This window comes from Oculina patagonica, chromosome 7, assembly GCF_052425735.1.
Source record: "Oculina patagonica isolate OP01 chromosome 7, crgOcupat, whole genome shotgun sequence".
In the NCBI taxonomy this organism is placed as follows: Eukaryota; Metazoa; Cnidaria; class Anthozoa; order Scleractinia; family Oculinidae; genus Oculina; species Oculina patagonica.
The window spans coordinates 30,026,367-30,050,888 of NC_135764.1; the positions used below are offsets into that span (position 1 = coordinate 30,026,367).

Here is a 24,522-nt window from a genome sequence, read left to right on the forward strand (position 1 = left end):
TGTTTTTACACCGCGCTTGGCGGACGCAGATTTATTTTCCTTTTCTTTTGCAATTATTGCAGCAGCCTCGACAGCAGCTTTTTTCTGTGCTTCACGAGCCTGTCTTGTTTTTTCAGCTGAAAGCTTTCCAGCAGCTACTCTCTTTGGATTTTTGTCAGGCTTTGTTGCTGGAGTTGTTGAAGTAACTTGGTTTTGAACTTCAGTACGAATTGCTGGCTCGCTTGGGGTTTGTGATTGACTTTGTTGTTCGAGCTCGGCCATTTATAATAAAAAAAAAAAATAATATTTAAATAGAAAATTGCTCAGCAAGATTTTTTGCCAAGCAATTGCTAAGCATTGTTCAGTAATTACTTAGCATTTTCTAAGCATTGCTCAGAAAAATCTTCAGTAGTTAATGTTTCTTTGGTTTGCAACTTTGTCGGGACCCCTTGGGCGTCTTTGACGCGTGCTGCGCACGTTCCCGCGCCTGGCGCGGCTTCGTTTAAATCAATGTGCTTTGTTGTGATGAGCGCAGCATTGGCAAGGGCAAGAAAGCGGCCGCATTTCAAAGCCAGACCGCCTGCCAAAGTGGACAGCTCTTTGCTGATGATGTAGTCGTTTTTGATTTCCTTTTGATAATCATTGACGTCCTTGATATTTACTGCCATACCAACGACTTTGGTTACAAGAAAAATAAAGCTGTCAATCAAGCTGTCGGTTGTTTTGGCCCCAACGTATGCCTGATATCTATTTAAGTACTTTTCAACTTGTTTATCTGTCAAGCGCTTCACCTGCTCGTATGTAAGCTGCACACCGATTGCTTCTTTGGCTTTTCCTGTTGTAACAAGGATAGCAAGCTGTTCACGCATTGCAGGAATGTCGGGTCTTTGAATGGATGCCATAGCGCTTTCTGTACTTTCTGGTTCAGCTCCAAGCAGTCCTATTACGGAAGCAAATTCTTGTTCACTTGCAGCCGCGCTTGGCGCGGGGACCCTTTGGGTCCCGTGGTTCACGCTCTCGGAAGGGGAAGTTGCGAACGGGTCAGCCATTTATTACTCTAAAAAATATGTTCAATAAAAAAATGTTGTGCCGTAAGGCTGGCGATGAGAAATGACAAGATGCGAAAACTTATTTTTTTTCAGCTTTAAAATGAGTTCTTTGGAATCCTCATAGGTAAGTTCGCCAGCGTAATCCTCAAAGATTGCCTTCGTGGTCTTGGCAGAGGGGGTGTAAAAGAAAACAATTGACGCAACATTTTCGCGGAATGAGGCTGTTATGCTTGTCATTTTTTGAGTCAGCACCCATATGCTTAAACCTGCGTGGCGAGCAGAGAAAGCAAGATTGACCAACTCCCCTGTTCTTCCCTTTACATCTTTCGAAGCAGCGCAGTCGTCGAGGATGATAAGCGTGTTCGTACCCTCAAAAAGAAATCTTGTTAGCCTTAACCAAGATTCAACCTCGTGCTGCTCGCAAATAAAAACATAAAAGTGGGGATCTTCCACCGCAAAGCGAAAATAAGTCTTGTTGTGCGCGAACGTCGGGCAGATTAGCACGATGTAGTCAAACTTGCCACGGAAAGGGCCACAAAGCTTATTAACCAAGTACCTTGTTTTTCCTGAGTTCGTTGGTCCAACAATGAGGGCGTTGAAGGGTATATTGGCAGGATCCATCTTCGTTCGTATATATTATAAAAGCACAGATTCTAACTGCCTGCCAATTATATTCATTTGGGCGTCGCTAATTACGTAAATGTGGCAGTTCAAATTACCTGAGCCGCTTGCTTTCCTCTCTAGCTCAAGCTGTACACCGTCCTTTGAGTTCGCAAGTCGCGTGCCGCTTCCGTGCATCAAGTGGTCAGCCATGGAACGTAGATCAATAAGAAGGCCAAACTTGTCTTCTGTGTAAAACTTTCGCAGAGTCATGTGCTGCGTTTTATTTTTTTCTTTCATAAAGAATCTTTTAACTTTTCCCCAAATGTCCATTCCTTCGATGCCGTTGTTGTACAGCATGTTTGGCGAGCCGTTGACAGTGATGCTTACTTTTGTAAGGTCCGGGTTAATGTACTTTTCCGAGCTCCTTGCACCTTTGTTATATTGCTCAATAAATAGGAGCAAGATACCTTTCATGGACCTCCTCTGCGGGTTGACCCTTAGATTCAGACGTGTGTCGGAGCCTTTTGCGAAAGTCGCCACTTTATCCCGCTGGATGTGGTCGTAAGCGAACTCTTTGCCGCCCGAATAAGCGCTGAACGCTTCATCTGCAATTTCCTTGCTTCTTATCATCTCGTACTCCAGCTGGATGTTTGTCAACTTGTATTTCAGTTTTGTTGTATCTGAGCCTCTGACCACATGTTCGGCTGCCGCGAGCTTCAGTTCGAACACAAGTTCATTGAATAGAGCCTGTGGATAAAATGCCCCATGGTCAGTTAAAATCTGGTGATCCAGACGAATGCGGTATTTATTTCCATATATCTCATTCAGCTTTTTTTCTGCGTCGACTCCTGAACTTTTCTTATCGCCAGCATTTGAGCGAATTTTGTTGAGGTCTTCGCTCTGAATGCCATCTGGCACCCTGTCGTCGCGCTCCTCCTGCGAATGGAAAAAATCCTCAAATATTTTGTAGATGTCATAGCCCACCGTGTCCTGCACGACGGTGCCTTCGTACTTTACAACAAACTTGTCGACCAGAGCTCGGCTGACGTTGTCAACCAGAAAGTTGTTGGCATGGCCTCCGCTCAAGTCGATGTTGAAGCGCAGCGCCAGCGAGCCAGGCACAATGACCTCGTTTTCGTTCAACTTTGGCACTGAAACATACAACGTTTCCTCTGGATTGGCTTCAGTGCGGTCAAAAGTGATTCGTTTTACAGCGCGCTCGGCTTTCAGTGCGCCGAGTATTTTCTCTGTGCGTCCCGGTCGAAGGTTTTCTTGAACAGCAGCCATCTCTCGATTGGTTTTATTGTTAAATTGAAAAGTTTAATTTGAAAATATATATAAATTACGTGATGGCGGAAGTTGGTGGTTATTTTGGACACGATGACCCTGAATTAGACAAGCTTCTTGACAATGACGGCAATGATGACGATGATGATGAACAAGAGGTCAACACAACCAAAAAATTTGATCCCCCGGATGCATCCACCCCCTACACACCCTACCATGGTGGTGAAGAAATTCAAATGCAAACAATGCAGCACGAAAAGAGCGGGCTGCCTGAAAAGTCTTATACGGAGACATCTTTCAGCGGAAATAAAGAAGAAACAGAGTGGGGAGAACGTGGATCTAATGAGTGGTATGAAAATGTAAGGAAAGAATTACACAACGCACGAACTGGTTTATTGGACACAACAAAATTTGACACCATTGATGTGAACTTTTTTAACGAAGAGGAAAAAATAAAAGAAATACAAAAGGTAAAAGATTTTATCAAAAAAATGTATCAAAAAGTCAACTTCGAAATACTTGGGAAAATCGTTTTTTCAAGAAAGAAACCAATGGATATTGTTGTTATAGGTCCAAAGGGTGGTGAAACAAAAATAGTATTAGATGACGGAAGCGGTTTGCGTTCTGATTTCTTAAACAAAACTTTCGTTAAAAAAGCACTTGGTCCAAAAAAACGAAACTCTGATTTCACAGGAAAAAGAAAAAATACAAAATGAACGCAAAAGATTAAGAGATGCCGAAAAACAACTTAAAGAAAGACAAAAAATTGAATTTGAAAAAGAAAAAGCCGCCCAAGAAGCTCAAGATCTGAGAATCAGAATCGAGCGAACAAATGCCAAGATGGATCAACTTGGGTCAAATGTTGAAAATGAATCAGAATTGCTCAGACTTAAGCAACTGAAAAAAAATCTTGAAAAGGATTTTGAAAACGCAAAAACAGAAGTTGCTGCTCTTGAAAAACAAGCTAAGCAGAAAGAGAAAGATCAAACACGAGTCGACCAACTCAGGGCAAGCATTTCAGAAAAAAATACTGAAATAAGCACAATGCAAGAAAGGCTTAACGAAGCAAAAACTTTTGATGAACTTCGTGAGCAAGAAGATGAGCTCAAGCGCCAAAACGAGGAAGGCAAAAAAATTATTGAAGATGAAAATGCCTCACCATCAGAAAAACAAGCGGCTGAAGACAGAGTTGCAGAAAGAACCGATGAGCTCGGGCGTTTGCAAACGCAGATTGCCGAAAGAGAAAGGGCGCTTCCACTTCGTGAGAGGATCAAAGAGATCTTCAAAAAAAATGGCGTGACAATTACAGCGATCTTTCTTGCTGCTGGTGTCACGATTGGTGCTGTAATTGGTGCCATTACAAACTCTTTGAAGGCCACCGGCAAAGCGTTGGGGAAAGGCTTAAGTGACTGGCTCAAAGGTTGCATCAGCTCTGCCTGGTCTCATTGGCTCGATTGTGAGTTTTCTTTTTAAAACCGCTGGTCAAGTAATTGGCTTTCTTGCAGAGCACACCTGGCTGCTTATCCTTGCTGCGGTTGCTTTTCTTGTTGAAAAATACATCAAAAAGAGACGTTAACGCATAAGGGCGTAGAGCAAAGCTGCAGCTCCAACCGCGCCAACAGCGACAGTTGCTTTGTTTATTTCGTGTGTATCATTGACTTCGACCTTCGTCGCTTTAGCGCTTTGCGCGCTTTCAGCTTTAGCACCTTCTGTGCTCACTGGTGCCGTAGTTTTTTTTTGTGTCCCTTTGTGACTCCTTGTGTATAGGATTTGAAGGGTGGCTGTATGGTGGGTTTACCTTTGATGGTCCTCCACCCATCAGTTTAAGAGCTGCTTTTTTTGTGGAGTTATTAACATCATTTTTTACTCCAAATTTCATTCCTCCTACAGCCTGCTTAAGCTGGTTGTTGTAGCCAACAACGCTTTCTGTGTTTATTACCATCCTGGCGGGCATAAGCCAGGCACCTGGACAGACGGCGAGGTTAAGCCGAACCTTGGCATTGTCAATTGCGAGTTGGTACCTTTGGACCGACTTTGCCAGATAAGGTTGCCTTATAGCGTCTTCAACCAACACGAGGAAATCAGTTTGCACTTCCTTTGCACTGCCGCCTGTGCCAAGTATGCTACTTTTAAGGTTGACCTGCGAACCCAAAATACAGTAGACAAAAGCCTCTATCGACTGGTTTACTCTCGACAAACCTGCTTGGGTCAACCCTTCCGCGGCGTTAGGACAAAACCAGTCTGCCTGTGCATATGCAGCGTCGTCTGGCTCGATGTATTGAATCAAGTTACCCTTTATTGCAGCTCCCCCTTCATCCGAAAATTTATCGTAATCCGGGTATTTTGCTCCAGTTTTTTTTGGTCCAATATTTGAGATCCAGATATAAACGTCACCCAGTCCGCGGTTCGCGCCTCTTGTGAAACGAAAATCGCTTGACGGGTCGACACCGAACTCAGCGCATATTCTTTTATACGAAGCCACATCGTACTTGTTGTCGAACTGGCTAAACGTTGGGTCGCCAGGCAAGGCGCTTACGCTCTGAATTCCACCCATCTGAAACAATATTCGCCTTATTGTAAAATAAACGTGAAAAAGGTAAAAATTACGCACAACCGGAGGCAAGCTGAGAGCTGAGTGCTCTTCATAGAAAATCTCTCGACTGATCCCACTGCCTGTTGTCGCGCACCAGACCGCAAAGTTAAGTTGCTGAGGCCAGTAGCTCATATTAGGGCCAGCAAGCCACCTTTTTGACTCTTTTCCTGATGTATGCTTCAGTTTTGTTTTTTGAAAAATCTCTCTTAATTTCGTTGTGAAATATTGGTCTGGTGTGACGAAGATGTTAATTTTGCTGTTAAATATTTTTTTCAAACTTGGTGCGGCTTCGTGAAATCCAACCGCGGGAATTGGCAAAGATGAGCCTTTTGCGCCGCTTGGTGACAGCTGTTGTGGAAAACCTCCAGCGCTTTGCGCAATACCGAGTGCATTTTTCATATCCTGGCTCCAATATTTGCTGTCAGAGCCTAAAACATTTATCAAATGGCCTTGCCCTGCCTTGAAATAAATGTCTGCCGTTGCTGTGTGGTTGTACGCGAACTCAACCTGTGCAACAAATTTTGTTCGGTCAGCGTTTGGATATTTTGCAAGAAAAGGTTTCCATGCATTGTCTTTTGCCGCTTCAGAAATTGTAGTTGCTTCTGGGGTTTTCATCCACTTCATAAAATCTCTTTCTTTGGAATCAAGAAAAATTGATTGAGAAATGTCATCAGCTCTCGGAATGGGCGGGGCCAATTTTATATTAAAGATTTATTTTTCAAAAGAAAATTATAAAGATGGTTGTGCTCACTGTCACCACAACAGAAAATCCTCACACTGTGAATTTCGATTATCCTATTCCAAAACCGAGCTATATCAGACTTCTGTCATCTCATATTCCTAACTCTTGGTTTAATCTTAAAGAAAATGGATTTATCAGGTTTTTGGACGATCATGAAAAGCCTGTCGATGTGCCCTTTCCGGCAGGTCATTACACTCTCAAAAGGTTGGCGAGTGAATTGAAAAATAATGTTTCCAAACATCGTATTGAATTGCCCACAGATATTAATACTCCACTTGGCCAGCTTGTAATCACAAATGCCCAGTTTAAAAAATTAGTTGTTGATCCAAATATGTCTAATTTACTACTACGAAACAATTACACTTCGCAGTTGGCAACTATAACTTATATAATAAGATTAAATTCTCCCACAACTTATTTCATTCATTGCGATTTAGTTGACAGAAAACAGAATCTCTTTAATGGTAAACCATCTTCTGTTTTAGCTTGTTTCAACATCCGAGGAAAGGCTTACGAAAACATAAATTACAAAAGTGAACAGCCCAATGTCTTGCGTGACGTTATGGCTGATGCACAAGTGACATCTCTGACTCTTTCGATTAGAGATGAGAATGGAAATCCATTCGATTTTAACGGCTCAAATCTTACATATGAGCTGGAATTGAATTAAATTAAATACAAAAATAACTTTTATGTATACGACCATGTCATCTGCTAATGTGCTACCGAGTACCCCTGCTTATGGTGTTCACGAAGAAGACAGCGTAAAACAAACACTGTATCCCGCTTTGCCAAATCAACCAGAAAACTTTAGGTTAACAAAAATCAATCAAATTTGTTCAGAATTTGACAAAGAAGTTGCAAAATACCGAGCTGTTTTGAAAAAGTATAAAAAGGTGAAGTATTTTTTTCATTATTCCGCAATTTCAATGGGTGGTTTGTCCAGTGTTCTCTCTGCTTCCAGCCTTGGAACAGCGGTAACAGTCGTTGGTTTGCCGGTAAGCGTTCCTCTCGCAGCATGTGCTGCAATTACAGGCGTTTTGTCTGCCGCTTTCACTGGAGCGAGCAAAAAACTTGAACCAAAAATTATGAAAAATAATGAAATTACTTCTCTTGCTGTTGCCAAACGGGAAACTGTCAATAGACTTGTTTCTGCCGCTCTCATTGACAATAAAGTTGATGACAAAGAGTTTCAAATTATTTTGGATGAATATTCTCGTTACATGGCCCTCAAAGAGACTGTTCGCAGGCACCTTACAAAAAATTTAAGCCAAAAAAAGTCATCCACACAGCCTGACATTGAGAAACTGAGACAGCAAATTCGACACCAAGAATTAGATAGGTTAAAAAAAAGAATATCAGCAGAGTCGAAATCCGATTTGAAAAAATAAACACTGGATTTAATCTGAGTGTTCAGAAAAATAAAATAAAGTTGTAGCAGAAAGCGTGAAATTGTGTTACATACAGCGTGACATTGTGTGACACAGAGCGTGACAGTCACGCGTGACGTTGCGTGACAGGTCAAACGAAAGGGCAAAACCCTGGTCGGGGGGTGCTCGTTGGCTTTTTCTTGCCTAGCCCCGGCTAGGACTTTATTCGGCCCCTGACAAGGGGGCTGTCGTTTTCCATTTTACCTCTGGGAACGAGGTTTGAAATCCCGAGGGATTTCTGAGCACCCCCACGTTATCAGTAGGGCCGAGGCGGGCTCACCCGAGGGGCATCTCCCACTGAAAGGAGTTCCCCTATACCCCGTAACCCACCGTGGCACAAGCCCTCAAACAGGATTCAAATGGACGGCCAATCCATTACCTCCCTAAGGCTTCACCAGTCAGTGAGATAACTATTCTACGGCACGATCGCCTATATATGTTGATCCGATTTGCCCCGCTTTCACTTGTGGTACCCTTTTCTCTGTCATTCACCTAAATATTTGCAATATTTGAGCACTTACGCATGCGCTTTTGGGCATCCGGATGATGTCATCATTAATTAGACACTTGGTAAAGATTGGTAAATTGGCTAAAATGTTGGTGCTTTTCCACGCGATATGCTTTATTTTGACCGAACTTTCTACTCCCGTTTAGCAGAATGAGGACAAACAGATAACATATCAAGTCGTGGAAGCAATGCTTGAAGCAGAAAAAAAATAAACAGGCCCGATTGAGTCCGATGTTTCGGGAAAGTTCTTTCGATCGATCGATAAACTTCTGTGATCAAATCCTATTATTTCTCGATTTCTTCTCTTCGCTTCACTTTGCCAGCTTCTGTGGGGGCACAAAAAATTACAGCACGTTAACTGAGCGTATTGTTTTTGTAATATCTGTTCTGTTTCGTTTTTATCGGCTCAAATACTAAATCCTGATGCCGACCGCCATGTTTTTTCTTTCTGCTCGTCCAAGGGCCTGACAACTAAAAATATGGTTTCCAGACTCTCTCTGAAAATGTCACGCAACTCACGTAAGTAGCTATCGATTTTTGCGTGCCGCTCGCGGGGCAACCATTTTTCAGTCAAAAAAAAAGTTTTTGCACTTTGTCAAACAATGTTTTGCATGTTTTTAACACGTGCTGTTGGTCAAAAAGTTTGCAAGACGCTTTTTGTCAACTGATTTTAACAATTCGATGGTTTCTTCTCTTATAAAAAAATCTTCTTTCTTTGTATTTTTCTGGTAATTAGAACGCATGATGTCTTGTTCTTTTGTGTTGTTTGAGATTTTTTTTGGGCATGCTGATATGATTGATTTCCTTCCTTTTCCCATTTTATATTTATTTGGCATTTGTTCAATAGGAATTATTTCTGGCGCACATGTGTCACGCAACTCACGTAAGTCGCTCGCTATCAAAACAGGAGTTGGTCAAAAAGAGGGTAAAAGCATTTTTTTTTTTTTCGTTTTTTAAGTAAAATAGGTAAAAAACGTGTCTAGATAGCAAAAACAGAACTTAAGTTAGTTAAAAAAGAGGTTAAAAGTTGATAGGATTTAGTATAAAGATTTGCGCCAGAACCATCCCCTTATATGTATGTGTACACTTGAATCCCGACATCTCAAACCCTTGTTAACTTGAGCCCTCAGTCAGGACTGCAAATAACGGTTAGTCATCGGACATTGGCTGACCGAAATGTCCTCATGTCTGACAAAATCCCAAGTGTGGTCGGACATGATGTCCGGACAATTTTTTGATCGTTTTACGGCAATGATGAATAAAAATCTGTCTGACCACAATTTTGTTTTGTCCGACCAAGATGGTGTCTTCGTAGGACATATGTCCTTTCAAGTGATAAAAATTATTTGCAGCCCAGCTCACTAACCCAAACATCCTGCCCACTAACTCAAACCTTTATCGATTTCACTTCAGGTCCCTCTTACTAATTTTACTTTTGATAAGTTGAAACCACCCCCTCTCTCCAATAACTCCAATCTTTTTTCCCTTGAATGTTCAGGTTATTGGGATTTAATTGTAGGTAGATTTACTGCATGTAGGAGGCCTTTTAAAATGGACAGTAGCAATATAAAAACATGATGTTTTGGTGATGACATATCACCATTATCAAATGCAAATGATAATAGTGACATGTCATCACAGAAACATCATGTTTTGATATTGCTACTGTTCGTTCTAAAATGTTTTTCTTCCGTTAACAGAAAATTACCTTGGGAATGTTTCTTGTTTGTTGGCACAAAAAAATTCAATTTGGAAATTTGTGCATGGGAAAACTGTAAATACCGTAAATGATCTAATAAATGCCCACTCTGAAATAAATGCCTCGTAATTAATAAACGCCTCCCCTGACGTGTAAAAATTGTATTAGACGCCCCTCTCTAATAAACGCCCCGTGTCCAAGAATCGCCTCGAAAACCAAGGAAATGCTCCATAAAGCAAAATCATTACAATTTATTTAGTTTCTTGCTTGACTCAGACATCAAAGAGGCCAACGATGCCAACATGTTTGTCACTGATGACGATGAAGATATCGATATCGAGCTATGAACGACATCTGTAGGCTTTGCATAGCACAGAGTAGATAAGTCTCCCCTTTGCACTCTGTTTTCTATCTTATTCCGCGAGCAAAATACGCATCTTTTTTTTTGTTTTGTTGACATTGTTACAGTAAAATTGTAATAAACGCCTCGTATCTATTTAACGCCCCCCTCAGGACCCCTAAAATTTAATAGATGCCCCGGGCGTTTATTAGATCATTTACAGTACATTTTTCGGTGAACTTTTGTCATGGGTTGGCAAAGTACGTGTACTTTTGTTGACATGATTTTCTTTCCTGTAGGCAGAGCCACCAGCTGCAGAACCCCCAGCTTCTCTGGATGACAGTAGAACAGAAGCTGGTACAGATTCCATAGAAGTAAGAAACAAAAGTGTATTGAATGCACCCAAGTTTGGCTGGATCAAAGGCGTGTTATTTGGCTGTCTCCTCAACATATGGGGTGTTATGCTGTATTTGCGGCTCTCGTGGGTGGTTGGTCATGCTGGGATAGGCTTGGCTACTGTCATTGTGCTTCTGTCTGCTGTGGTGACTACTTTGACCACGTTATCCATGTCAGCTGTTTGTACCAATGGTGAAGTCAAAGGAGGTGGGTTGTAAATGAATCCCTTTAACTGCAGGGCCGTAACTAGCAAGAGGCAAGACGAGGTACTTGCCTTGTCTAAATTTTTACCTAAAATTAAAAAAAAATGTTTTGTTGGGAAAACAATCCCCAGTTGAACAAGATTGATTTTTCTTTAGAAATAACTCATGAAAAATGTCTCTGAAAGAGATTCATACACTTGTAGCTTAAGATTTCAAAACTTTTTGGAGGGCATGCCCCCAGTAACCCAATAGCAAGATCTTGCCTCGTCTATATGGCAAATGTCTGGTTACGGCCCTGAACTGTGCAAATTGTTAACATTTGGTAGCCTGCAGTACATGTGTTTTACATGTATGTGGGCATGCAAGTTATAAGTAGCTCGCAATTCAGTACATGTAGATTTGTCATCATGTTGGATGAGGAAAAGTGGGCTGAGAGAGGGTTGGAAGCAAGAAAATGTACATACAGTGTAATTATTTAAGCCTCCTCCTACTCCCTGGGATGCATTTTTTTTTCTGACTACCTGAGCCTCTCCCAAGGTTGAATCCAAGATAGTGTTCACCCGATCAAAATTTGCTCGCTCACTAAAATACGCTTGCATTGCAGGCTAAACATTCGGTGGATCCCATATTTTAAAACAGCAGGGGAAGTGAGTGTTAGCAGTACTCTTGCAAATGATTTAATCAAAAAATAAAAACTGGAGCACAGTACATATCATGGCCAGTACACTTGTTTTCAATATTTATTTTTGGCCAAATCCTAGTGCCGTGTTAAGGCAAAAGGCCTGTACTCCGCTGTACTATAAAAATAAATAAATATGCTTTTGAGCCCATCCTAATGTTGCTTCATTGCAATCCAACACACATCTTCCCTTATTCAAATAAGGGTTTTTAACCAGCTTATTATGGTATTTAGTGACAATATCAATTTTCTTATAGGTGGGGCCTACTATCTAATATCCCGCAGTCTTGGTCCAGAGTTTGGAGGCTCTATAGGTGTCATCTTCTCAGTAGCCAGTGCCGTAGCCACAGCAATGTACGTGGTTGGTTTTGCAGAAACAGTGCGAGACATCTTGAAGGATAATGATTCCCTCATGGTAGATGAGTCTAATGACATACGCATTGTAGGCCTCATCACTGTTCTCATTCTCCTTGGCATTACAATGATTGGCTTAACATGGGTTGTGCGAGCACAGATGTTGCTTCTTGTTGTGTTAGTTATTTCAATTCTTAACGTCATCATAGGAACTTTCATTGGACCACAGTCAGAAGAAAGCAAAAGCAAAGGCTTTGTCGGCTACCAAAAAGATCTCTTTGAGACCAATTTAAAGCCTGGTTATAAAGGCGAAAGTTTCTTCTCAGTCTTTGCAGTTTTCTTTCCAGCTGCAACAGGAATTCTAGCTGGGGTCAACATATCTGGTGATCTCAAAAGTGTACGCAAAGCTGTTCCAAAAGGAACCTTGCTGGCTATTCTCATCAGCACACTGGTGTATATTATGCTCGCTTGGTTTGTGGGTTCATGTGTTGAAAGGGAAGCACTTGGTTTTGCTCAAGAGGTGTTGCAAAATGGTACCAATCAAACTACTCTGGCTTCCTGTGCAGAACAGAAGTGTCAATATGGGCTCTTAAATGATTTCCAGGTAAGACGCTCATTATGTCTTAAATTTTTTTTTATTGTTGTCAATTTTAAGAGGAAACACAATTTTCCTAGGCAGGGCTGTAATTAAGGGTTGCATCCCATAACACCTGTAATACAGCTGAGTAATTTGATTTTGACTCAGATGCTAGGGGTACAGTATACTGGTTATGCACCTATCAATGTTAAGCCACTGTGGGGGGAGGCCGGGATTAGGCGGGGGATTTGACAGCAATTGTTTGCCCGTGGTGGGGACTTTTGACCGTTTTAATGGACTTTCTTACAACATTTTATTGAAGTAAAGTGACTCTTTTGAACATCCACACATGCCCTGGGGTTGGGCATTTGATCAGAAAGTATCAGCTAAGTTCAAATGCCCGGCCTATGCCCGGCCTCCCCCCCCCCCCCCAGCAGCTTAACATTGATACGTGCATTACTGGTGGAAGGTGTGGTGGCCTAATGGTTAGTGCACTGGACTTTGGATGAAGCAGTGTGGGTTTAAGCCCTGGCGAGGGCACTGCATTGTGTTCTACTGGCGAATTTAATGCTGGAAGTAACCCTGCCATGGATTAGCATCCCATCCAGGGGAGGGGGGGGGGGGAAACAGGTCAATGTGATCTTAGCCAGTGATAGGCAGGGAAATTTGAAAACGGATGTCACTAGCAAAGATCAAGGGGTTACTGTTAGTGCACTAAATACAGTCAACTCTTGCCTTGCGGACACCTCAGTATAACTATGGACACCACATTATTACGAACAGGAGTTGAAGTCCCGGCAAAGTCCCGGCGATAATTACTCCTGCTACTACAGACTTTCTCTATAACGGACACCAAATGGTGGTCCCAAAGGTGTCCGTTATAAAGAGAGTTGACTGTAATCCTTTTAATGACAAGTTGTAAACAGCTGAAACAACTAAGGTGGTTCAAAACGTAATGATAGTTCATTAGTTCCTTAGTTTACTTTACAGCCATGATCACCTTTCTCTTGGTAGGTAGGTAGGTAGGTAGGTAGGTAGGTAGGTAGGTAGGTAGGTAGGTAGGTAGGTAGGTAGGTAGGTAGGTAGGTAGGTAGGTAGGTAGGTAGGTAGGTAGGTAGGTAGGTAGGTAGGTAAAACTTTATTTATGCAGGGTGGCCCATTCAGCACAGTGGCTGGTCTCCAGAGGGCCCTGCTAAATACCATTTCTAAAAATATAAAATATCTAATTGTTTAAATAGTTATAAAAATAGAGTTAAAAGCTAATGTTCAGTAATTGAAATAGTTATATAAAAGAGTTTAAAAACTAAATCGAATTACAAGCATGAACTGGTATATAAAAAAGATAAAAATAGTAAATTAGGTGCTATGAATAAAGTGGGCTTTGACAAGATTTTTAAAAGAGGAGAGCGATACAGCTTGTTGGATTTTTAAAGGTAGTGAATTAAAAAGGGCTGTGCCAGAAAATCTAAAAGTACGCTTGCCATCAAGCAACGAGAAGCTTGCCATCGAGCAACGAGAAGCATGCATAATGGTACAGCTTGTTGGATTTTCAAAGGTAGTGAATTAAAAAGGGCTGTGCCAGAAAATCTAAAAGTACGCTTGCCGTTGAGCAACGAGAAGCATGCATAATGGCATAAAAGAATATAATTAATATTGATTCCTACTTGACTGAGATCTAGAGGTCCTGGTTTGAAGGCTGGTGGGGTTATTGTGTTGTACTCTTGGGATACATTTTACTCTCACAGTTCCTCTCTTCACCCAGGAGTGGCATGGCTTGTGCTCGTTCAGGTTGGGGTCACTGTCTTGTTTTGGGACATAATTTACCTTATTCTTACTAATTTTCGCGCATACTTAATTTCGCGAGTATTAATTTTCGCGATTGCAAGAAAAATTTGAGAAAAAGTGTATCAAATTTCGCGATTTTGTCAGTGTTTTATGGAGCAGTCGTCCATGATTGGACTAAGTAACTACTGGAAACGTACAAAAGTCTGCTCAATGTAACTACAAGAAGCCTGCAAACGGAAACTTTGGTGACTGTACTAAAGAGGTTTTGGCCAATTTACTAGAGCGAAACAGTGATCAGAGGAAGGGTGCTAGTCAAAGACAGAACGGAAAGATATTTTTAAAGGTAGATAGTTGCAGTTCCAAACAATTAAAATTTTTGTTCTTATGATATACAATATGGTATTAATTTTCGCGTGTTTAAATTTCGCGCAATGTTTTCTTCGCGCGTACTAAATTTCGCGATTATTTTGAAATCGCGAAAATCGCGAAAATTAGTGCTCGCGAAAATAAGTAAGAATAAGGTACATGTTATTTACTTTCACATTGCCTAGCTTGACCCTGGAGTTTAAATGGGTGCAGTTAGGTAGATGGGTACTTAGACTTGCTTACAAGTCAAGCTCAACCCCCAAACCAGAAACAAGAAGGGAACGACTTTTAGAAAGTCTATTGGGTACTAGGAGCTGGTGATAGTAACTTGTGATACTCTTGCACCCAGGTTTTTAGCCAGGTGGGAGTCCAGGAGTCCTATGGATGGCCACTTTTCATATAAAATTAATATGAATAACTGTATACAGAGGGGTTTTTTAGCAAATTTGGAAATCTTTAGATACCTTTGCACTCATAACTGCAGTAAAACACCTTGCATGCTCCCCAGGCCTTTCTATGGGGACAAAGTAAGTCCTTATAAAAAGTTTGGACTCCCACGTTTTGAATCCTGGCTAAAAGCCTGCTTGCACCCCATCCAAAGGGAAGGAGGAGAGGGTAGCATCTAGGGGAGCATCATGGCCTCTCTAGTTCATAGGACTGAAAAGACTCCCTTCTACTTTACTTTTTAGGTAATGGAGGAAGTGTCAGGGTGGGGTCCAATCGTGACGGCAGGAATCTTTGCATCCACCTTATCTTCTGCACTCGCAAGTCTTGTCGGAGCACCCAAAGCATTTCAAGCAGTCAGCAAAGATAACCTCTTTCCTTACATCTCATTCTTCGGTAAGGGTTATGGACCCGGCAATGAACCTCGTAGGGGCTACATCCTGGCTTTCTTTGTGGCTGCAGCCTTCATTGCCATTGGAGATCTAAATGTCATTGCACCCATCATTTCTAACTTCTTTCTCATTGTATATGCTCTCATAAACTATGCAGTGTTTGCGGCGTCTTTAGCACGTTCTCCAGGATGGCGTCCGTCGTTCAAGTACTACAATATGTGGGTGTCCTTGTTGGGGGCTCTGCTATGTATAGCGATGATGTTCCTCATCAACTGGTGGTCCGCCCTGTTGACCATAGTCATTGTTATGATACTGTATAAGTATGTAGACTTCACTAAGCCCCAGGTAAGCCATGTGTATACCGTATTTTCTCGATTAAACGCCCCCGGCGCTTATTTCAAACTTAGCCTGGTGGACCCGGCATTTATTTGACTTCTACAGTTTATTCGAGCCGGTGTTCATTCAGCAAAGGTTTTAATTCATTATTTTTGACAAAAATATGTCTTGCTAATATACCTACAGCTTACCATACCTCAAACAAATACCTGAGGGGCCTATTTTCAACTCCACCTTAGAGGCCTGGCGTTTATTCGGTACCCGACCTCAACTGTCCAGATTGTTAAAAATCTTAGGATGAGGCACCTTTTAAAGAAAACGTGACAGGTCAACTTTGATCTCATGTGTCGTGAAACTCCGAAATTCAAAATGCTTTTACCATCTTAAAGACGGCGAATGCTATCGAGCTAAAAACCCCAACAGGATATATATTAAGGACGTCTAGTAGCCAGTGAAGGATAAAAACTCAGGGGTCTTGCGATTCTGGGTTTTAGAATTTTGATGACGTCACATGAAAACCAAGAATTCTTGATCAGTTCTTTTTCTCCTTTGCTCAATGCAGGTAAACTGGGGTTCCCCTGCCCAAGCTTACACCTTTGTCCAAGCACTGCGTTACACTCGTCGGCTGGATGAAATAAGCGATCACGTGAAAAATTTCCGCCCTCACTGCCTGGTACTGACAGGTAGTCCACAGGACCGACCCAACTTGACATACCTCGTGTCACAGATCACCAAGAATGTCAGCCTGATGGTGTACGGCAATGTGATCAAAAAACCTTTCGGATCTCTGTCTGCAGACAACGGGGATGCTAAATGGATCAGAGAACACAAGATTAAAGCCTTCCGCGCAGTGACTACAGGTGAGCAATGCCTGTTCGCTAAAAGAGTATCGAGGCTGAAATTTGTGAAATTTTAAGCATATATTAAGAATAAAGCCGAGGCTGAGATTTTTTAAAAAATATAAGTTTGTGTTGAAAATTTGTAAGCACAACACAATTATATGTTTTTAACTTAGCGTATAAAAATTTTCCTTTCTGTAAACGGCAAAACGATAAAATAAAACGATAACAACTTGCACTAGCCAAATGTTTGACGGTCATGCTAATGACAGTTCGATGAACGGCACATTTAATACATATGTATGGCATACAGCAGAAACGGAAATGTCGTACATGTACATGTAGGCTACAATCTAAGAATATTCACAAGAATATTTTCAGCCAAACATCGGCAAAAAATAGGATGTTTTGACTGGGCCGGAAAAACAATATTCTTATAGAGAAAAAGGATGTACTAAAACTTATTTTGTTTAAACTCTCATCTTTTATTAATTTTATCAAAAATTCAAAACTCAAACGGAACGAGTTTAGTTTGAAGTTGACACCATGTAAACCACCTTCAACTATCAGGTGAAGGAGTTTCTTTTTGCATTTTCGAGTAAACTTTTGTACAATTTCATTATGTGCACAAAACGAGTAGTACAGTAAAAACCCGCGAGTAAACCTGCATTTTTCAAAGTTACCCTAAAGTTTTGATTGGCTGAGCAATTTGTAACGGCGTGCGACTGTTGTTGTCAACTGAAGCGTTTTCCGTGATTGATTGAGAGATAATGCAGGGTGGTTATTTTAAATGACAAAAATCTACCTAGTCTTCATTTATTTCATAACCATTTTGTTGTTTTGTCTCGTACCAGCCCTCAGTCTACGCGCTGGTGTGCAGTCCATGTTTCATCTGGCTGGACTGGGCAAGGTGCGACCAAACACAGTGGTCATGGGCTTCAAAAACAACTGGACAGATAAGAGGCACCTAAGTGAAGTAGTCGACTACCTTGGCGTCATCAATGACGTATTTGAGCTGAATTACGGATTGATAATTCTTCGCATGAATGAGAAAGAAAAAGAAGAATTCATCGTCGAGAAAGTGAAAGAGGAGAGCGACGACGAAAGTTCGACGGATTCAGACTCCATTCTAAACGAAGACGAGTCTTCCAAGCCCAAACGTTCTGCGCCGTCGAAAGGAGTTACGAAAGAAGAAAGAGAGAGCCTTACAAGCCCTGATAACGTGTCTGCAACGGCCTCCGAAGACGGAGCGGTACCTCAGCTTCTAAAGATCGCACTGAAGGAGAAGCAGAGAGGCACTATCGATGTTTGGTGGTTGTACGACGATGGTGGGTTGACAGTGTTGATTCCATACCTCTTGACTCTCCATCGCGCCTGGAAGAATTGCAAGCTAAGGTTCTTCTCTGCAGACATTCGCTCCAAACAGGGGGTGAACCCGCAGGGACTGCGCATGGCAACCCTACTGAAGAAGTTTCGTATTGACGCCAGCTGCGTTGAGGAAACTGAGGGTGTCAACCAGAAGCCATCGAAGGAAAGCATCGACGCCTTTAGACGCCTGCCGATTGGCGATGAGCTCGGAGACGAACCAATCGAGGACCAGAAGGTTCTAAGAACCATCCGGATAGGGGAGCTGGTGCGACAGAACTGTTCAGAGGACACAAGGCTAGTGGTGATCTCCATTCCAGTCCCGGTCACAGACGTCACCACCCCCCTGATGTACATGAGTTGGCTTGAAGTGTTGTCCGCTGACCTACCGCCAGTGCTGCTCGTACGCGGCAATCAGACAAATGTGCTGACATTTTACTCATAGTCGAATCTGTTTAGTTACCTTATTACTGAGTTAAAACCGTCCTTTCGGTGTGGAATTGGTCGAGAGTTTTTCTACTTTAGGTTTTGAGGGACCTACACCGTAATCACAACACCGCATACCGGATTCCTCTAACCCTCCATTTCTCGAACCACCCGATAACTCGAACCGCTTTACTAACTATACTCGAACCAAAAGTCCTTTCCCTTGTATTTCCTTCACTCAGTCGAACACTGCTATTCACCTCCCCCCCCCCCCCCCCCAATTTCTCGACCTCCTGCAATTTTTCGAACTAAGGCCCGGTTCAGACGCCGTACTTTTCATGAGCCGAACTCAATTCGAATTTAGACCGACCCAAATTGACAAAAGTACGCCTCTTGATTCAGACGCCGTACTTTTTGGCCGTTCCGAGGCCGTTCCTAATACAGTTCCAATAAAACCAGTCAAAGTTATCAAAATACATTATAATAATTTATGAATTAGGATCGGCACATGAAAAGTACGTCGTCTGAATCAAAGCCGTTCCAAAGGTGTTCCAAATTCTCGGCCAAGCCAGGCGGGAAGAACGGGTGAGCCGTTCCAAATTGAAATAGCCGTTCTAATTTGATTCAGACGCCGATCTTTTCATGTACTTAATTCAAGGAATTAGGTTCGGCTCATGAAAAGATCGGCGTCTGAACCGGGCCTTATTTTCGTTTCCCTTGGAGGTTCGAGAAATCGGGAAACCAGTTCTCACCTACCCCTCCCCAAACCTAACATTAACCCTTACTTATCGCTTTGGGCAAAATGTTAGGTTTGGGGAGGGGTAGGTGAGCAGTTTCCCAGAAACCTAAATTGATCCGTCATTTCTTGTTTACATTTGATGGTTATTCCAGTCCAAGAAATAAGTTCAAACGAACGCGGAGCCATTTACGAGTACCAAGCATTCGCTTTAGTCGGCTTCTTTGAAAAATCAAATGCAAAAGACATGATATTTTTATCGATGAAAACCTAAACATAATTGTCTAGTTTTGATAAAAATAATTATACTAATGTACTGAGTGTTGGCCCGAGTGACGCATGCACAAGGTTTCATTCACAATCTGAAATAGCCGCTGTCAGTATCAGTCTTCAAACAAACGCTTAAAACTAATCACAATTTACTCTCCCTTCAACAACTCAGTTAATATGTCGAAATTGGTCTTCCAGGCGCATTTCGTGTATAAAGAGGTACTTAATCAATTTTAGCACCATCTTTCGTAAAATGCAGCAAAATGGCTGCGCCAGTACTATACCTTTAAGTACAATGGTAATGGTACCAGTCCGGTTAAAGACTACCTACCTCCATGGATTGACGTTGCCCCTAAAGAGTCAGTTAACTTTTGGAACTTGCAACTGAAGAAAAGACATAGCAGGACAACATACGTAGCACCTTTAATATCACATTTAACACTGATATTTATTCTTTGTATTCCACTAATCTGCAACCCAGTACTGCCTTATTAAAAGGCAATATGTGTTATAAATAAGTTCAAAACTATATTGAAATTAAATTGCGTTTGTAAAACTGTCTGCGTGTGATAATGCTTTAGCCTGGATACAGAAGGAAACGTTGGTATAACAAAGCGGACTTGTTCAAATCAAGTGACCATAATTATAAACTCCGAATTCGTGTAAGAACTCGAACGAAGTTCACAGAGTCGATGACGTAACTAAGTAAGAGGTAAATAGAGCAGTTTTCAATTGAGTGTCGTAAAACCAAAACCAAAGTAATTACTCTGGCCAATCACAAAGAACACAGACAACCCAGTGAACCAATCAAAACTCGGAGCAAATACATGTAGCTGGCACGAAGCGCGGGAAAACGTGCGCGAGCGAGTCACGATTGGTTTTGGTTTTACTCATGATTGGCTGAGACAGTGGCGCGAGATTTTTAAGCCAATCACTAAGCATAGTAATGCAAAACCAAAGCAAACGCAATTTACTTTCGACACTCAAGTGAAATCCGCTCTATCACAAGTAACGTACAAGTACATCACCAAGCCAATTGGAATTAATAAAATGCGCGAAAAACGTGGTGTGTTCCAAGTAAGTTTTAGATTTTCCGTTTAGAAGAAGGCCTTACATTTTATTAGACGGTAGCATTTCATGCATTCATTCGTCGAAGTTCTGAAAGCAAGTTCTTCCGCTATTATTGAGGACCTTGTTTGTGAAAATAATATGATTTTCTGATGGAGATTTGTCGGCTTTTTTTCCATCCCCTCCCTTGATCGTCGCCATTTTGTTTCTGCTTGTCAAACCAACCTCGTCCTCAGGTTCTCACTTCTCGCCCTAGATCAGGGACTCTGAGAACGACTGATGAACAGTAACGGTAATTAGATATTTACAGGAGCGACTATTATGTTCATGGCGCAATTTTTTCCATCCGCCGTTCGTCCGGAAAAGCGAAGCGCGCGAGGTCTAAAAATAAAATGCAAATGAATATAACCGCCACAAGGCTAAAAAAACATCAGCGTGTTCTGAGAGAAATAGAAGGAATCTAGGCGAACTTTTTGTTTTATAAAAGTGTTTTAGGAATACCGGCTGCTTTAAAACATTTAGTGTTTTAGGAAAATCGTCCGTCATTTCGGTTTGTTTGTCTGAGTCTTGTCTAAGTCGTGACGTCACTCGCGCGCTTCGCTGTTCGCGCTGCTCCCCAACTAGCTCTTTGCTATGGCGTATATAGCAAAGACCAATTTTGTTTGAAGGGTAATGAATGAAATTCATAATTCGCATTGCGTTTCCTTAAAGGTGGAATTAAATGGGTAAAAAAAAAATGAAGCCTGCCATTAGATCACCAATCAGGAGAAGAGTTTTCACGCGCTTGTCAGTGTTGCGTACCCGCACTCGGCAACGCACCGATCGCGCGTTTTGAGTTCTGATTGTCTGGCCTGCGTCGTTTGCGTTTTTATGAATGAACAGGTCTGGAGTTTTCTTATCCGTTCAACGAAATTCGGGAACAAGGGCTTTTCAGCAACTTCCAAAGAGCAACTAAGACAAGACGAAACGTTCTTCTGTACTCTGTGTTCCAGCCGGCGTAGATAAAAACATTCACTCCTGAGTTAGCGTAAATCAAACAGACAGCGGCATTGACCACAGCAGGCGGAGCAAACGGCGCCTTCCACATCTCCACCACGTCGATCACGATGATTGGCAGCACGAGAATGATGAATACGCCTAACAATACAGCGATCATCCGGGCACCTTTCCCGTGCCTGTTGGCGTTGACAACGCGGTTACGTAGGCGCAGGTGAGGAAGGTTATCTCGAGGTTTTTCCCGAATCTGTTCCCCGTTTGTGCTAAATTCTTCGTGTGTGATCGAGGTTTCGTGAGGTAGTGAATTGTTTGTCCTCAAGCTGAATTCCTGGGCCGCGATAGCGCGCGAATGTCGAAATGACGCTTTCAGGATAAAGAGGTAGAGGATAATGATGGTGATTAGTGGAAATCCGTGAATAAGAACATAGCCAGTTGCGACATACTCTCTGTTTAAGGTCGCGGTGAAACGACAAGTCAGAGACGATGTTCCTTCAGACCTTCCCAACCCCACCAGGGGTAAAATCGCAAACAGAATCAGAGATAACCAGCTTATGACAAGGGAACAAATGAACAACTTCATTGTAACCCAGCTAGTGTAATTGAATGGCCATTTTATGGCTATGAATCTATCTACGCTCACGAGCAGAATGTTGATGTTCGAAGCACCTCCAAAAAGTATCGCAAAACAAACAACCACGTGACATGAAATTGAACGTTCGTGGCTAGCTTCGAGAAGAACTGCGACACGAAGAGGAATAGCCAGAGCCGCTTGGCACAAGTCCGCCACGGCCAAATTCGCCAAAAAGAGGTCTGAAATGGAGCGAAGATTTCGGTTGATTGCTACAGCGGCCAACACAAGCGAATTCCCGCCAAAAGCCAAGGCAGATATCACGATTAAACTAACGGCTGTAATAACATAGCTGGTTTGATATTTACCATCAGTGTCAACATTTTCTGTGTTGTTAAATGTCATATCCATGTCAATTGTTATTAACAAAAAGATATCTGTATTATTTATGAACTTTTTTTTCAGTAAACGTCCCTTTGAATAAAAATGCAGCGTCGTTAAGTAGAAGAATGAAACACCCACAGTATTTTGCTGCGTGATAAATACCTCGGCGTTCGTCCTCAAACAGAGAACTGCTCTCTTCTGTCTACAAAATCAACTATAGGGGTTTGTGTTTTTACCTCAAGTTCCCTGAAGTTCCAACCAAACAGTTCCCAAAACTGCACTGTTTAGTTCGTCGATACAAAGTGACTAAGAAACTCTATCAATTCCCTCTTGGTTGAAGATTTGTCGTCCATGTTTCCATGAAAAGACTCTTCTAATCGCCTTTCTGTTCCGGCGCAATATTTGCACTGAACCGAAATATAAATATAGCTGAAACCTTCCAGTTTTCAAAAAACACGGCGAACTACGCGCTCAGAAAGCTTCCCGTGTATTAAAAATACAGTAAACCGTCGCCTCTGACCGCCGTTTACCTTAACCCGAACCAAAAACCATTCAGTAAAATCGAGTTTCCCCATACGAATTGAACACCCACTTGAAAACACAGGATGATATTTCGCTTCTACCCGTGCACAACAAAAGCGTTAATTATGGGACTGTCAATACGCTATTTATCTCTTGACACGTATTTGAATGTCAAAGAAACAACCTGTTCTACGCCAACACGCGAAACGGTTTTGTTTGAGTTATCAAATGTCTTATCTGACTGCATGTCAATCAAATATTGAAAAAGTCAACACCTTTCACTGGAAATTGCTCCGGCAATTTTCTTTTTGTATTTGAGGAAAGACAACAGAATTTTTAACTTTAATGACAGGTACATTAGACAAGAAAAATAATATATTGTGAAAATAATTTTGCGTCAGAACAATGTAGGACTGTTTGAGACATAAAACTGCTAAAAAAGCGATGGCTATTTGAAATCGCTGTCAAATATTTTAGTTTTCCTCAGTCAATATTTCCTGCTTGAAAACAATACTCAGGATTCAGAAGGAAATTACGTTACATTAATTATTCAAAAGGGTAAGCATTATATTTTATTCACAGCTATTCACAGATAAAAAAACAGCCCGCGACCCAAATTAACTAATTTTGTACCTATAATATCCAGTAATAAATATAACTTGCAAAATGACAAAATGTCTTTGACTCGGGCGATTAATGATTTTGTAAATTTACTGTTTTGAATAATCATGATAATGAGCAAACATTTTCTTCACCAAAGTCAAATAACCCAAACTCAGTGTTGTCTCTGTTGATGTGTGTTGCACATGACTGCCTTGTACCTAGGCTTAATCCGTCGGTGAAGAGCACGGGACTTGAAACGTGGATCGGCGTCCAGTTTTCGCGTGCACCGGGTCACAAGCCACGCAAACCACGTTTCAACCAAAGAGGGACAGCAAGAGACATGGCAAAGCAAATAATATGTTACCAGGTGATCATATATCAAGCGTCTTTAGCCAAATTCTAGTATTCACAACACATGAATGGGGATTTGCCGCCAGAATCTCGATCTCTCAATGGGTTTTGTGCATACTTGTTGGAAAATCAACTTATAGGCGGCGCAAAGACCTAATGTTCGGTGTGCTGGACTTGCTGGACCACATAAACAAACACATTCTTGTTACCGAACGAGAGTCATCAGTTTTAATTTGGGTTTCTTAAAATGCTAAAAGTGGGTAGGTACAACTCAGTTCCCCCTTATACTCCACTACCCCACCCTACCCCACTCCCCCTACCCCCGCCACCACCACCACCACCACCAAAATTAAAGGAGCTACGTATACGTCACGGACAACACATTTGGAAAGAATTGGCAATTTTTTTCAAAATTGTCGTTCAAAATTAATCTTAATCTTTATCAGTCGGAACCATTGTTGGTTATTTTCGCCTTTTTACACCTTTGTTGTTTTTCTATGTTAAAAAACAGTCTCCGTGTTCCGACCCACGGTCGGAACACGGAGACTGAGACTTGAAACATTCTCACAACCGATAGCACAAGAAAAAAAGAACGCTGGTGCAAAGCACAACACAACAGCACCGACTACGAA

At 41.8% G+C, this 24,522-nt stretch overlaps 2 protein-coding genes across 2 annotated transcripts in view; one reads left to right on the forward strand and one right to left on the reverse strand.

Annotated features, from left to right (window-relative positions):
- The window catches only part of LOC144661703 (solute carrier family 12 member 2-like), a 31,842-nt gene extending 11,854 nt beyond the window's left edge, over nt 1–19,988 (forward strand). Inside the window, exons 2-6 of the mRNA XM_078522510.1 lie at nt 10,530–10,833; nt 11,766–12,466; nt 15,280–15,771; nt 16,325–16,622; nt 17,456–19,988. Of these exons, the coding sequence (XP_078378636.1) occupies nt 10,530–10,833; nt 11,766–12,466; nt 15,280–15,771; nt 16,325–16,622; nt 17,456–18,411 (2,751 nt within the window). The 3' untranslated portion in view covers nt 18,412–19,988. The remainder of the gene's footprint in view (nt 1–10,529; nt 10,834–11,765; nt 12,467–15,279; nt 15,772–16,324; nt 16,623–17,455) is intronic.
- Nucleotides 19,989–21,361: 1,373 nt separating this feature from the next.
- LOC144659367 (adenosine receptor A2a-like) lies at nt 21,362–23,018 on the reverse strand. The gene has a single exon (XM_078519776.1). The coding sequence runs from the start codon at nt 22,439–22,441 to the stop codon at nt 21,362–21,364; it is 1,080 nt and encodes a 359-aa protein (XP_078375902.1). The 5' UTR covers nt 22,442–23,018.
- Between the last annotated feature and the right edge of the window lie 1,504 nt (nt 23,019–24,522).

What these genes read in the sequence shown, in the direction of transcription:
- LOC144659367 (XM_078519776.1), bottom strand. Translation starts at nt 22,441, where the DNA reads ATGGATATGACATTTAACAACACAGAAAATGTTGACACTGATGGTAAA.